Source organism: Pelodiscus sinensis, chromosome 4 (assembly GCF_049634645.1).
Source record: "Pelodiscus sinensis isolate JC-2024 chromosome 4, ASM4963464v1, whole genome shotgun sequence".
NCBI lineage: Eukaryota > Metazoa > Chordata > Testudines > Trionychidae > Pelodiscus > Pelodiscus sinensis.
In genome coordinates, this window is record NC_134714.1 from 7313414 (window position 1) to 7326217 (window position 12804).

The 12804-nt window shown below is 61.3% G+C and overlaps 1 protein-coding gene across 1 annotated transcript in view; it reads right to left on the bottom strand.

Annotated features, from left to right (window-relative positions):
* The window catches only part of NID2 (nidogen 2), a 49076-nt gene that overhangs the window by 12422 nt on the left and 23850 nt on the right, over positions 1–12804 (bottom strand). The window contains exons 7-15 of the mRNA XM_075926197.1: positions 11717–11917; positions 9989–10219; positions 8381–8524; positions 6431–6559; positions 4140–4283; positions 3119–3238; positions 1721–1951; positions 1125–1346; positions 5–174 (exon numbers count right to left, since the gene is read on the bottom strand). Coding sequence (XP_075782312.1) covers positions 5–174; positions 1125–1346; positions 1721–1951; positions 3119–3238; positions 4140–4283; positions 6431–6559; positions 8381–8524; positions 9989–10219; positions 11717–11917 — 1592 coding nt within the window. The remainder of the gene's footprint in view (positions 1–4; positions 175–1124; positions 1347–1720; positions 1952–3118; positions 3239–4139; positions 4284–6430; positions 6560–8380; positions 8525–9988; positions 10220–11716; positions 11918–12804) is intronic.

Consider the following 12804-nt stretch of genomic DNA (forward strand, 5'->3'; position numbering starts at 1 on the left):
TTACATGCAGCGAGAGCAGGGTCTTCGCCATCTCCTTCTGAAGCCTCGTGCCGTTCAGCGGCAAGGAGCCGATTTGCTGCCCCTGGGCGTACAGCAAGTAGGTGCCTGCGGCGGGCGGGGTCACGTCAGGACGTGGAGTGGGCTGGACGGTGGGAGGAGCAAGGCTGGGGAGACCTGTCAGTCAAACACACCGATTACAGGCCGGTCCTCGCACCGAGAGACTTTCCAGAGCCACTGGCCTCTCAGAGGGGGAGCTGAGCGGTTCCAACTAGCAGATTTCTGCCTGGAAACCTGCCGGGCCGGGCGGGATGGGGGACGGGGGGGCATTAAATGCTTTTGCCCTTCACGCCACCACCATGCTGTTGTCACAACTTTGACGGGAGTTTCCCACCCAGCGTTAGGACGACGTGGGCAGGTGCAGGCACATGCACAGGGACGGGGGGGCAGTATCATGTATTGGGCCAGCTTCTCTCGTGGAGGGCGACAGGCTTTCGAGCGCTTCACACGCTCTGGAAATCTACCATGCTCGAGGGAGGCCTGCAGGGCTGGATTCACTCTTCTGGGGGGCCCGGGCACGCAGGCTGCAGGGTGGCACCCAAATGAGGGGTTCAGCGTGCGGGAGGGGGCCGCCAGGGCTGGGTGAGGGTGGGGGGTCTGGGCAGGAACAGGGCGCTCACCCAGCATGGCTCACCGAGACGTGGGGGGGGAGACACGGCTCTGGGCTCGCAGGCACCGCCTCCTGCTGCTCCCATTGGCCACCATTCCAGCCACTGGAGTGAGGGGGCGGAGCCTGCAGCCAAGCGCCACTAGTGGCAGCGCACACAGCTCCGGGGGGGGCGGTGGGAGCGGGACCCCCCAGCCAGGCAGAGCTGCAGCACACAGGGGCTTTGGGGGCTGCAGCCTCTTTCATTCCAATTCAGCATGTGATGAGCGATGTCAGGTCCTGATCCCGCAGCTGGAGCCGCACAGACACCTGCGCCCCTTTGCAGAATCAGGCCCCTAGTTAGTTCTCTCCCGGATCCGCGCCTGGGCTAGAGGGAGCCCCCGGGCGTTCCCTGTCAGCAGAGGGGCGGTTCTCTCCCCCCCACACACAGGCCCCGGGCCCCTCCCCACTGTGTACTCACACGGAGGCGGGTCGCCCGGCTCCGACCGGGTGCCTTGAACCTCGCGGCCGCTTTCGTCCACGCACCAGCAGTAGCCGCTGGTCCCGTGGCACTGCAGCGGGCGGAAGCTGCCCAGGGCGTCGCACTGGGGCACGTACTGGTCCTCCCGGGGGCTGCCGCCGTAGTGCTCCAGGAGGCTTTGTCGCCAGCGCTCGCACATGGTCTGCGGCCTTCGGGTGGGCTCTGCAGGCGGGGCAGGCGGTCAGGACGGGAGCAGGGCCGGCACACGCCCGCCCCCGGCCAGCGCGGGTCAGCGCGGCCAGCGCCAAGCCCGCCCTGGCGGTCAGTAGCCGTAACAGGGGTGCTGACCTGAGCCGGCCCGTCTCAGCAAGCTCAGTGGCACAGCTCGAACTGCAGCCCCTGGTGTCCGGACCCCAGCGCCTTGGCCCCACAGCCAACAAGGTGGTGTGGAGGAGGGGGCGGGAATGGGACCCAAAACCTCCACCCCTCTCCAGCTCCATGCCCCTCTTCCCCCAGGCTTTACGCCGGAAAGTGGGTTCCACTGGCCCCACGCTGATGGGCGGCCAAGGGCGCTCAGGCGGGAGCCGGGCTCTCACCTGGAGTCCCGCAGCGCGGCGGGGCGGTGCCCGGGGGGCTTCTGCTCCCAGCGATCTCCTGCCCAGCCCGGTCCACGCACCAGCAGAAGCCCGTGCTGCCGTGGCACTGCAGCGGCCGGTACTCGCCCTGCTCGTCGCACTGGGGGACGTGGAGCCCCGGGGGGGGCAGCCCGAGGTCTGGCTTCGGATACAGGCGCTGCTGCTCGCACGGCGTCAGTCGCTGGGCGGGGTCTGCAGCCGGCAGGCGACAATCGGAACAGACAGTCACACCACGACGGTTACGCTGAGGTTCTCCGAGCACGGGATCATAGGCTGGGGGAAGCCAGGCCTCCCCCAACAGCCTGGGGTGGTTCCGCCCCGAGGCCGCCTTCTGCCCCCCACTTTTCCCCCATGGCCCCAGCCCCGGCTGCTTCTCTTCTCAGCCTTGTTCAAGGGGCAGGGGTGGGCCAGTGGCAACTCGGGCCGGCCGACTGGGACCAGGATTAGCCAGGGCTCGGGGTGGGGCAGGACTCGGCAGCTGGAGTGGGGGGCACAGGGCTGTAGTGGGGCGGGAGGGTTGGAAGGCAAGGGGCCTCAGGTGGAGGGGGTGGGCTGGGGGCTAGCCTCTCTGAGCTGGGGGGTGGGGAAGAGGGGAGGAGTCTCAGGCACCGTCCCTGGAGGCTGGCAAACATACAGAGGTTAGGCAAATCGGCAGCGAGAAAACACCAGCCAAACCGGGCCACATACGAGCTCCCTGTGTGCGTACACCAGTGAATGGTGCTATAAATACCACAGGCGGACCAACAAAGTACCCCTTAGTCCTGGCCCAGCACCACCGAACCTGACCATGGGCCCGTCGGCGGGGGCTTCTCCCCTGGGAGCAGAGCTGGTAGCAGTAGTAGGCCGTTACTCTCGAGTGGCACAGCCACTCGAAAGGGGCGCGTGGGACGTCCGCTGCCCGTGTGTTCAGCTAAAGACCACGAGGCTCGTGCGCTCAGGGACTTGTGCCCAGCCGGCCTGAGCTAGAGCACCCAAAACAGGCTGCAGCAGGGACGCCGATACAAGGCTTGCGCTCGCAGGCAGCAGGTACAAAAGACCGGAGGGGGGGGTTGGCGCCCTGGCTGTGGCCTTGCTCCCACTCAGCCCTGCTCCGAGGCTCTGCCCCGGCGCCTCCCGGCTCTGCCTTCACGGGGGCCACAGGGAGGGAGAGGGGGCCGGCGGGCGAGCAAGCGGAGGGAGGGAGCCGAGAGGCGTGAGGCCTGAGGCAAAGAGGCATGAGCAGCAGACGGGGGAAGGAAGCGGAGTGGGGGTGGGCTTTGGGGCAGGATCACGGCCTGGGCATGCGCAGCCTCCCCCCACTGGGGACGTGGCCCCGTCCACACCGCGCTGACGGTCGATGCCTCCGCCCTTGGCCCTCACCAGGAGTGCACTGGAAGCCGTCCCCTTGGTAGCCTGGCTGGCAGCGGCAGGAGAAGGAGCCGGGCGTGTTGGAGCAGGCGGCGGCCGGGTGACACCTGCCTTCGGCGCATTCATCCACGTCTGCCGGGAGAGGAACAGGGGCTTTACCCCGGCGCAGCTGCCTGTGAGCTCGCCGGCCCGGGCGGGCGGAGAAACCACCAGGCCAGGGGGCCTGCCCGGAGCTGAGCCACCGCAGGAACAGCAAAGCCGAGACCAGGGCAGGGGGACTGCAGGCGAAGGATCCCCCCATTTGCCTTGGCCCAGGACCCCACAGAACCATCCTCTGCCTCTGCCCCTAGGTGCGTTCACAATCCAAACCCAGCGAGGTGGCTGAATTTTAGGGTTGCCAGATGGTTTAACCAAAAATACCGGACACCCCCTCCCTCCCCGCCAAAAAAAACACCGGGGAAAAAATTCCATTGAAGAAAAAAAAAAGGGGAGACCAAAGTTGTTGAACAGTTAAAAAAAAAAAAAGGACCCCAAGAATTGTTAAGCAAAAAAAAAAAAAATAATTAAACCGCGTGGCCCCTTTAAGAAATGCTTTTGAGGCTTTTTGGCCCTAAAAGACCATCCTGTCTCCCTGCTGCGGACCAGACAGCTCCCCTGCGGAACCTGGTAAGCACCTGGGATTTTCATCTCTTGGCCAGGAAAAAAATAAAAAAATACTGGACATTTTAGGTGTTCGGTATTTTCTACATTTTTTTTTTTTTTTTTTTTTTTTAAAACCAGACAGGAGGTGAAAATACCGTTCTGTCCGGGTCAATACGGACACCTGGCAACCCTAGTTTGGCCTCTCTCTTTGGAACAGGCTGGGCCAAAGCCCCCTGAACTTTGTGTCCTGCTCTGGAGTTTGCAGCCTGGGCCCGTCTCCGCTTCGCTGAGTCGTCATCGGCCCACAACGGCCAGCCAGGCGAGAACGGGGGAAGCCCTCCCGCAGACGAGAGGTGGGGGGGAACCCGCCCTTCTGCCAGGCGATACGTACCGGCGCAGTCGTGCCCGTTGCCCGTATAGCCGGAGAGGCACACGCAGCTGAAGGAGCCGCCGCCGTGGGGGACGCAGCGGGCGCGTGCTGCCGGAGCGCAGGTGTGGGTGCCGTCAGCGCAGGGGTTGGATGGCGGCGCGATGGCTGGGAAGGGAACAGCAGGACACGTGGTCTCAGCAGCTGGGGGCTGCCAGCCACTCTGCCAGCATGTGTGTCTCACACAAGCTTACAGGCCAGAAGGGACCTGGGTGAACATCCAGTCCGACCCCCTGCACGCTGCACTGCAGGCTACAGAACCTCACCCAGCTATTCCTATAACAGGCCCCAACCTCTGGCCGAGTTCCTGACATCCCCAAATCCTGGGTTTCGAGACGGAGGATCCACCATGTACACTAGTGTACGCCCGTCCCGGGCCGCAGAGGAGGTTCAAAATCCCGAGGCCTCTGCCAATCTGACCCAGGGGAACATTCCTTCCTGACCCCAAATACAGAGATCCGTTGGACCCTGAAGCATGTGGGTGAGACCTTGCAGCCGGACACCTGGGAAAGGATTCTCTGTAGCGACTCAGAGCCTTCCCCCGGGTGTCCTATCACCGGCCGCTGCAGAAATTTGCAGCCTGTTCCTGCTTCCCCTCCCGCGGCACGACAGGGGAAGGCTGGGCCAGCGACGCCCACTGGCTTTACGGCTCTTGGGAGGGGGGAGGAGGCGGCGTTACAGGCCCTTTATGCTGCTTTAACTTGTGCGGATAACCTGCCCCAAGATCAGGTGGGCTGATCAGGTGGGCTGAACCATTCCCACCCAGCCTGGCTAATAGTCAATGATGGACCTAATCTAACTCTTTTTTGAACCCTGTTAAAGTCCCGGTCTTCACCACATCCTCTAGCAAGGAGTTCCACAGGTTGACTGTGCGCTGTGTGAAGACATACTACCTTCTGTTTGTTTTAAACCCACTGACTATTCATTTCATTTGGTGACCCCAACTTCTTATGTTATGGGAACAAGCAAATAACTTTTCCTTATTCACTTTCTCCAGACCTGTCATGATTTTAGAGACCTCTATCATATCCCCCCTTAGTCTCCTCTTTTCTAAGATGAAGAGTCCCAGTCTTTTTTCTCTCTCTTCAGATGGCAACTGTTCCAAACCTCTCATAATTTTTGTTGTCCTTTTCTGAACCTTTTCCAATGCCAAGATATCATTTTTGAGATGAGGCGATCACATCTATATTATCTTATCTATATACATCTATATTGACATTCAAGATGTGGGCGTACCATGGATTTATACAGATGTAATAAGATAGAGAGTAAGACAGAGGCTATCCCCTTTTTTAATGATTCCTAACTTTGTTTGCTCTAAGATCTCACTCGAGTGGTAATAGCTAAATTATTCCCCCTTATTTTGTACGTGGAGTTGGGATGATGTTTTCCAACGTGCATTACTTTGCATTTAATCAACTCTAAAATTCATTTGCCATTTTGTGGCCCAGCAAAGTTCCCTCTAATTTTTCCCATTCGTGTGCTGGCTAAATTTTATGATGTGCGCAAAGGCATGTGCTATTGTGCACCACCATAGAGATGCATTCTGCTGGCTGCTGCCGGCTGTGGGCGCTCTGCTAATCAACTTGGGAGCACTTGAATCTCTCCTGGGGGGCCACCAAAGCGCTCAGCTTACAGGGAACACTGCTGCCCAGTCACCTTTGCCCCCACCTCCCAGGGCGGGTCTCTCTCGGCAGAGTTACTCCAGGGGCTTGGCACCTGGGTCCTTGCACCACGCCAGCCTTGCCCGGGGGCAAACAGCCAGCCTGCAAAGCCCTGCCTGTGGTGTTGGACCCTCTGGCGCGGTGCTTCCCCTGGCGTGTCCCAGGATGTCTTCACGGCGCCTCCCGTGTGCATGCTGGGCGCTGAGATGCGGGAGAGCGAGCCCTGCAGGGCACCCAGGGGCACTGTGGGAAGGCGACGGAGGACTAGCCGCACGAGCGATTTAGCTATGTCCTCCTCACACAGCTGGGGGAGCAAACGCAGCCCTCGAGCGCTAACCCACGCACCCAGCCAGCCGAAAGCACCCGGAGCGCAGGGGAGGGGGCTCTGAGCTTTGCTCACACGGGCAGGCCCTGGCGATCCACGGGGCGGCTCGTGGGAGGGCAGCGCTGAGCAGGGGGCGGAGCAGTGGCGCTATCAGGCCCGAAGCGCACACGCCCGGCTCCCCCGACTCCAGCGGGAGCCGGCTCCCGGGAAAGGCACCTTTGGCCCGTGCAGGGAACGCACCGCGGGCAGTGGGGCGGGACACTTACGCACACACGCCTGCCTGTCCGCCGCGAGCCGGTACCCGCTGGGGCACTCGCACCGGTAGCTGCCCGGCGCGTTGACGCACACCGAGCGGGGGCCGCAACGGCCGGCCCCCTCCGCACACTCGTCGATGTCTGCAGAGGAAGAGAAGCCAGTTACCCCAAGCGGGCGGGGAAAGCATTAAGTCCACGCCGCCCGGCGGCCTCAGCGCAGGGGGTCTCCATTTCCACCGCCTGGCCAGGCGCTCGAGCGTTTCCTCGCCGGGCGCCGGTTTGGCTCGCTCTCCGCCGGGCCTCTCAGCCCCTTTCTTCTGCAAACAATGAGGCCGAGGGAAATGCCTGCAGATGTTTGCCAGGGGAAGCCGAGCTCCTGGGAAGAGTTCCTGAGCTCTTCCCCGCACACTCACACATCAGCGCGCTCGGGGAAAGATGCCAGAGCACCTGGGTGACTCACCGGCCTCGGGGAAGCGGCTCCCGTGCGGCGGGACAGTCACCGAGGGCAGAGCCGGGCTCCGAATACCCTGGGGCCCAAACTGTGTCTGTCATTTCCTCCCTGCTGGCAGAAGTGCTGGGAGACTTTCCCCCCGCCTCGAAAAACGGTCTACAGAATTAGAGCAGGATGATGGGCTACAACCTGGCGCTGGGCCAAAACCCCCAGCCAAGCTCTCTGCAAGGTAGGCCCCAGCACCGCTCGACTCGGGGAACCTCTTCCCAACCCTGCCCCAGGGCCCAGGCAGTGCGGTCCGGGGGAGATCTAGCACCAGGCCGGAGAATCCGGAGCCCTACATTCTATTGGCCTGAAGAGTCCCTGCAGACAGGTCACTGCCTCTGCCTCAGTTTCCCCTTTGGTAAAATGGGGGTGCAGCTGCTGTCCTTCCAGGCTGCCCCGCCCTCACTACCGTGGCTCCACTACCAGCGGAGCAGCCATGCCGCCCACGGCCCGGCCGCTGGAGGAACTTGCCCGGCTGAGCCACCATACGCCCACCACCAGCAGCAGCTGCAGCCACGGCTGCTCGCCTGCTTCCACCGGCTCGCTGCTGCATGGAGCTGGGTGGGCGGAGAAGGGGAAGAGCAGTGGCCACCGACTAGCACAGCCCAATCAGCAGCCTCCCCGCCTGCCCCCCAGCTGCGTGCTGGCCACGAGGCTCAAAAGGCAGCACGGGCTCCCCGCTGTGCAGGGGAGGAGGGGCAGGGCTGAGCTCCCTCCCCACGTGCCGCTGAAACTCGGCCGCTGTGCCGTCGATCTAGATGGTGCTTGGTCCTGCCGGGAGGCCTCTCAAGGTCCCTTCTGGCTCTAGCGGTCTGTGAAGTGCCATGAAGAGGGGTAGGGGGAGGAGCGGGGCTGAGCCCCTTGGCAGCTGGCCTGGTGTCCAGGCAGACAGGCCCGAGATGGGCACTTCCCTCTGTTGCTAACCTGCTCTTGGAGGCAGGCCCCGAGCCAGGTCAATTGCCGAGGCAGCCCGGGCCCACGCAGCCAAAACCACCTGTATCTGCTGCTCATGCTCTCCCGCCACCTCCCCCGGCCCGATGTTTCCCTGACTCTGTGCACAGGTGTTGTGTTGCATCCTCCCTTATCAGTGCCCTATGGCCAGCCCTCCCGCTGTGGGGCTTGTCAGGTGTCAGGCCTGAGGCGTATTTAGATCGTGCTCATGGGATCACCGGCTTTGGAAATGCTGCCAGCACCTACATGGCACCTAAATAGGCAGAGAGGCACCTGTGCAGACCGGAGCCATACCTGCGGCGTGCCTCAGTTTCCCCATGTTCGTGACTCTTACCCTGCTTAGAGCTCAGCAGATGGAAAGTGCTGGGTTCCTTCTCCCTACGCGATACCCCTTTCAATCTCCCTTCAGCCGTCCAGGAAGGAGGCCCAGAGGAACGCAGGATGGCGTCTTGTAGATCCCCCGGCCTGACCTGCTGTATTAAGCGCCTGTGCTCGGGAAAGGGATCCCCACTTACCCTCGCAGTCTCTGCCGTCTCCCCGATAGCCGGCTGTGCACTCGCAGGTGTACTCCAGCCCGGCGCCCGGCTGGCAGCGAGCCGACGTGTCACAGGCGTGGGTGCCGTCGTAACAGGGGTTCACAGCGCTCATGTCGGCCTCACCTAGATTGGCCACAGAGCGAGAGGCAAAGCTGGGGGAGGCGCCGCGGGACGGGGGTGGGTCAATCTTCTAGGTCAGAGCACCCCCTGCAGCCCACGAGACCAGAGCCCCACGGCAGACGCACAGCGAGAGCGTCGGAAGGAAGGTGACCTGCCCACGCTCACGCCACGGGGCAGCGGCAGAGGACAGCACAGCTCACCTGATGCCCAGTCTAGGCCCCCAACCACTAGGCCACACTGCCATCCAAGGCCACACCCCTATGGGAAGAGGCAGAGAGGAGGAGAACAGCCCCTTACCGGGTGAATCCAAAGGCCCAGAAAGACCCTGGCGCACAAGGGGATGCGAATGCGCAAAGCTAAGCCATTCGCCCAGGGAGGGGGGAAACGGGAGAGACGGGGGGATGACCCCGGCTGAGTACAGACCAACAGCAGCACGAGCATTTTCTACAGGGGTATGTTACAGGAGCCCCTGGGGACCACAACAGGCACCAGTAGCTACAGCCGGCGCCAGTCTCCAGCCGCTCCCCTTAGCCACTTGCATGGGCTGCCGAGACTTTCGGTCCAAGGCTACTGGCGTCAGCCGGTCACTCCTCCCGGAGCTCCGGTTCTACCCCATCTGCTCCCCACCCAGCCCTGCGGAGCCACTGCCGGGGGGCTGCAATTTAGGGACGCAAAAGAGCGGGTAATGAGTCGACTAACCGATAACCCGAGGCTTACCGGGTAGTCGAGTCAACCGCTCGCATTGCCCCCTCCCCTTGCTGCCTCTAGATCAAAGGCAACTGGGGAGTGGGGGAGCAGGAGCCGGTGCTAGGGGGAGCCAGATAAAAGTCGATTCCCTCTGGTGCTGCTTCCCCCCCCACCCTGCGCTGCTGCCTCTATCCAAGATAGCAATGTGAGGGGGGGGGGCCGTGGAGGCTGCTTCGGCAGCAGCCCCTGTCCACGGGGGTCCCAACTCCCCGCTGGGACCCCCTGTGGACAGGGGATACTGGACCCTGCACATGCCGGGACTGAGCAAGCCCGGCTCAGCCCCAGCTCATGCTGGGTCCAGGAACGACCCCCGCTGCAGCTCTGTGGTTTAAATGTCGTAGCAGATGGGCTGCCTGCGTGCCGGGCTCTTCCTGCATTTAAACTGCAGAGTAGCTCCGGAGTAGCCGGGGTAGCCCCTTCTGAGCGCCTTCCCTTGTCGACTCATCGTTAGTCGATACAATTTGGGTCTAACACACAAGTACCCAGGTACCCGCCTCTTCACATCCTTACTGCAAGTCACTGCTGGGAATCACGACTCCCGGGACCAAGGGGAGCAGCCCTCCTGGACGGTCTCTGCTCCCAGTCCTGCATCTGATGGACACGGATCTCCCCTCGCCCGGCCTCACGCTACCGTAGGCCCCGTCGACCCCAGGGGCCCTGCCCCAGCAGGGACTCGGCCCTGGGTTGTAACAGGCCTACGGAGTTGAAGGCAGAGCTCACCTTCCCCGGAGCCGACCTGGTTGGTGATGGCGTAGCGCAGGACCCGTTCCTCCTCGCTGTACAGCGCGAAGAGCCGGTCCACGCTCAGCAGCTGAACGGCGGGGAGGCGCCTGTGGTGCCGGGCGGGCGGACAGTCCTGGAAGGTGACGTTCTGGTGGAGCTGGTAGGCAAAGGTCTGGTTGACACTCCCAGAGGTGAGGAAATACTGCCGGTAAGCAGAGGACGTCACGGCTGCAAAACACAAGCACAAGCACGGCTGCTTTGTGAACTGCATCAGGGAGCAAGGCCTCGTCGGGCCAGGCACGTGCCGAACATGGAGGCCCTGCTCCAAGGCCTAAAGCCACAGGTGGCCAGACTCAGGCGATGGGGGGGGAGAGGACGAAGAAAGGCGCAAACGCCACTGTATTTTCAGACTGAGTCTGTGCATAGATGACCAGGCTACTTTCACTCGCTGGAGGTGGCATGAGCCACCAGGCTCTGGTTCGTCCTCAGCGCTGCCACGCAGGAAATAGGGTGGCCACGTGTCTGGTCAGAGTTACAGACACCCAAAATCCAGTGACTGAGGGTGGCGGACGTAGGGAGGCCCTGGGTCATTACCCATGCTAATCCCTGCTCTGCCGGGGCCTCTTCCTGCCCGGATGAGGTGGCTGGAGACAGGGCCGGCCTTACCATGAGGAGAACTGAGGCAGGCGCCTCAGGTGCCAGACTGTGTGTGTGGGGGGGTGCCACTAGCACCCAGAGTGTGGAAAACTGTGTCTGCTGCTGCTAGTTCTCCTTTATTGGGGTGGGGATCAGAGCAGCCATGAGAGGAGGAGGACAGGAAAGCTGCAGAACTGAGACCTTGCAAAGTTTTGGCCCAAGCGAAGGGACGTGGGGGCGTCATTTGAGCTCCCCGCCTCAGGTGCCAAAATGTTATGGGCCGGCCCTGGCTGGAGCTCCCAGCCCCAGCTCCGCAGAGTCCCTCCTGACCCAGGCAGGGGGAAGAAGGCAACAGCAGCAAGCAACACGGGGAGAAGAGAAAAGGAGTGAATGGGAGGCGGGGCCTCTGGCGGGGCAGAGGCGGGGCCTCTGGCGGGGCAGAGGCGGGGCCTCTGGCGGGGCAGAGGCGGGGCCTCTGGCGGGGCAGAGGCGGGGCCTCTGGCGGGGCAGAGGCGGAAGAGCCATCACTCCTGCAGGAGTGACTATTGAATGAAGTCGGCAACCCTAGTAGGAAACCTAGTGATTTCACCATGAAGCAAGCATGCACTGACTCCTGCAGCCACCTTACAATGGCGGCCAGCCAACCTCAGGCTACAAAACCCAAGTGAGGGTCCAGATCTGAATTCCAACCCCCCAATATCCTGATCTTTTCAGTTCTTGCTGATCCCTTCAGAGAGGAAGGGACCATCGGCAAAAATCCAGGGAGGATTTTATCTGGGATTCGGATGCCATCTCTGCTCCCGTCCTTTTTAGCCAGCAGGACTTTATGAGGCACGGCGTCCCGGAAGTACACCAAGTCTGCCTGGAAAAGGGAGGTGACCCCCCCCGAAAAAGGAAGCACGAGCCCCACAAGCGAGCAGTTTCTCTGCAGATAATGGTAGAAATGTTAAAAAAGCCACTAACTACTTGGGGAAAAAATCCTGCCGCATTCCAGTGTATTATGGACAGACACACCTGGCAGGCTCACCGCATTTGCTCTGCAAAACACAAGCCACCGTAAATGAGATTCTGGGAACCTTCAACTCATACCTGAATGAGAGTAGTGGTACAGTTCCTTGTAGGGAGCAATGTGGACAGTGAAGTTCTCTGGGATAAAAGGCAGCTGGCCCTCAATATGCGTTGTAATGCTGAGGTAATTTTCTGGACCCAGGCCGTCGGCTGTTTGAGTGATATGGACCTTCTCCTCGCCCGGGTAAAAGGTGACTTCCAAGTTGTGGGTGAATTTAGCACCTACAAAGGAAAGGGAAGAAAACCAAGCTCTGCTACAGCCATTTTCATAGATAAAATGATGATTCTGTTGCCCAGTTCACAGATTAGGTTTGACACAAATAACCCAAGTGGAGATCTACCAGAGTGACACCAAAAAACACCAGTCAGTAAGAGCAGCCTTTTCTGAGGTTTTGGATTGAGGAGGCCGCTTTAAAGATCTGCACGTGCTAATACCGCACCCCACTTACCAAGCAGAGAACCGAGTCATGCACCTCTACACAGGGGAGACGCATCCGCATCGTTACCCCGCCCGGAACAGCCCACGCTGCTTGCCACTGGGATTCCAAGCCTGAACGTGCACTACGCTCTCAGGAGTACTGACCTGGCTGCTTGGCAGTAACGTTTTGGGGGCTGGGCCGACACTGGTGTAACGGGATCATGTGGAGATTCCGCATGGTGCTTTAGTGACGGAGTAGTGGGGGCTGGGAGCGTCCGGAGACAGCACTAGGCCCCAGTCCCCAGAGATACTGCAGTGCCTACCTCCCTACTGGCTCTGGCCTTAGTCTCCAGAGGGGAAAATGCCTCTTGCCCCAGTAATGAACCCGGTGGCCTTTTCAGGAGAGCTCCAAAGACCAGCCATAGGACTGTATAAGGGGAGGAATGGGGGGTTGGGTGTGGGAGGCTGAAAGGCAGCAGGAGAGGCACAGGAGGGAAAATTTAAGGAACCAGGTAAGTGTAGGACAAAATAACCTGTTCATACACCTGCCACAGGGCGGTTTGCTCTTAAGGGCTGGCCCTGAAGAGGGAAGAAATTGTTAGTCGGGCACCGCAGAAGCACCCGTGGCCAGAAGGGGGCGCATGGGGGGAGCTGACCCTGCCACAGCCCGACCCCCTTCCCAATAACTCAT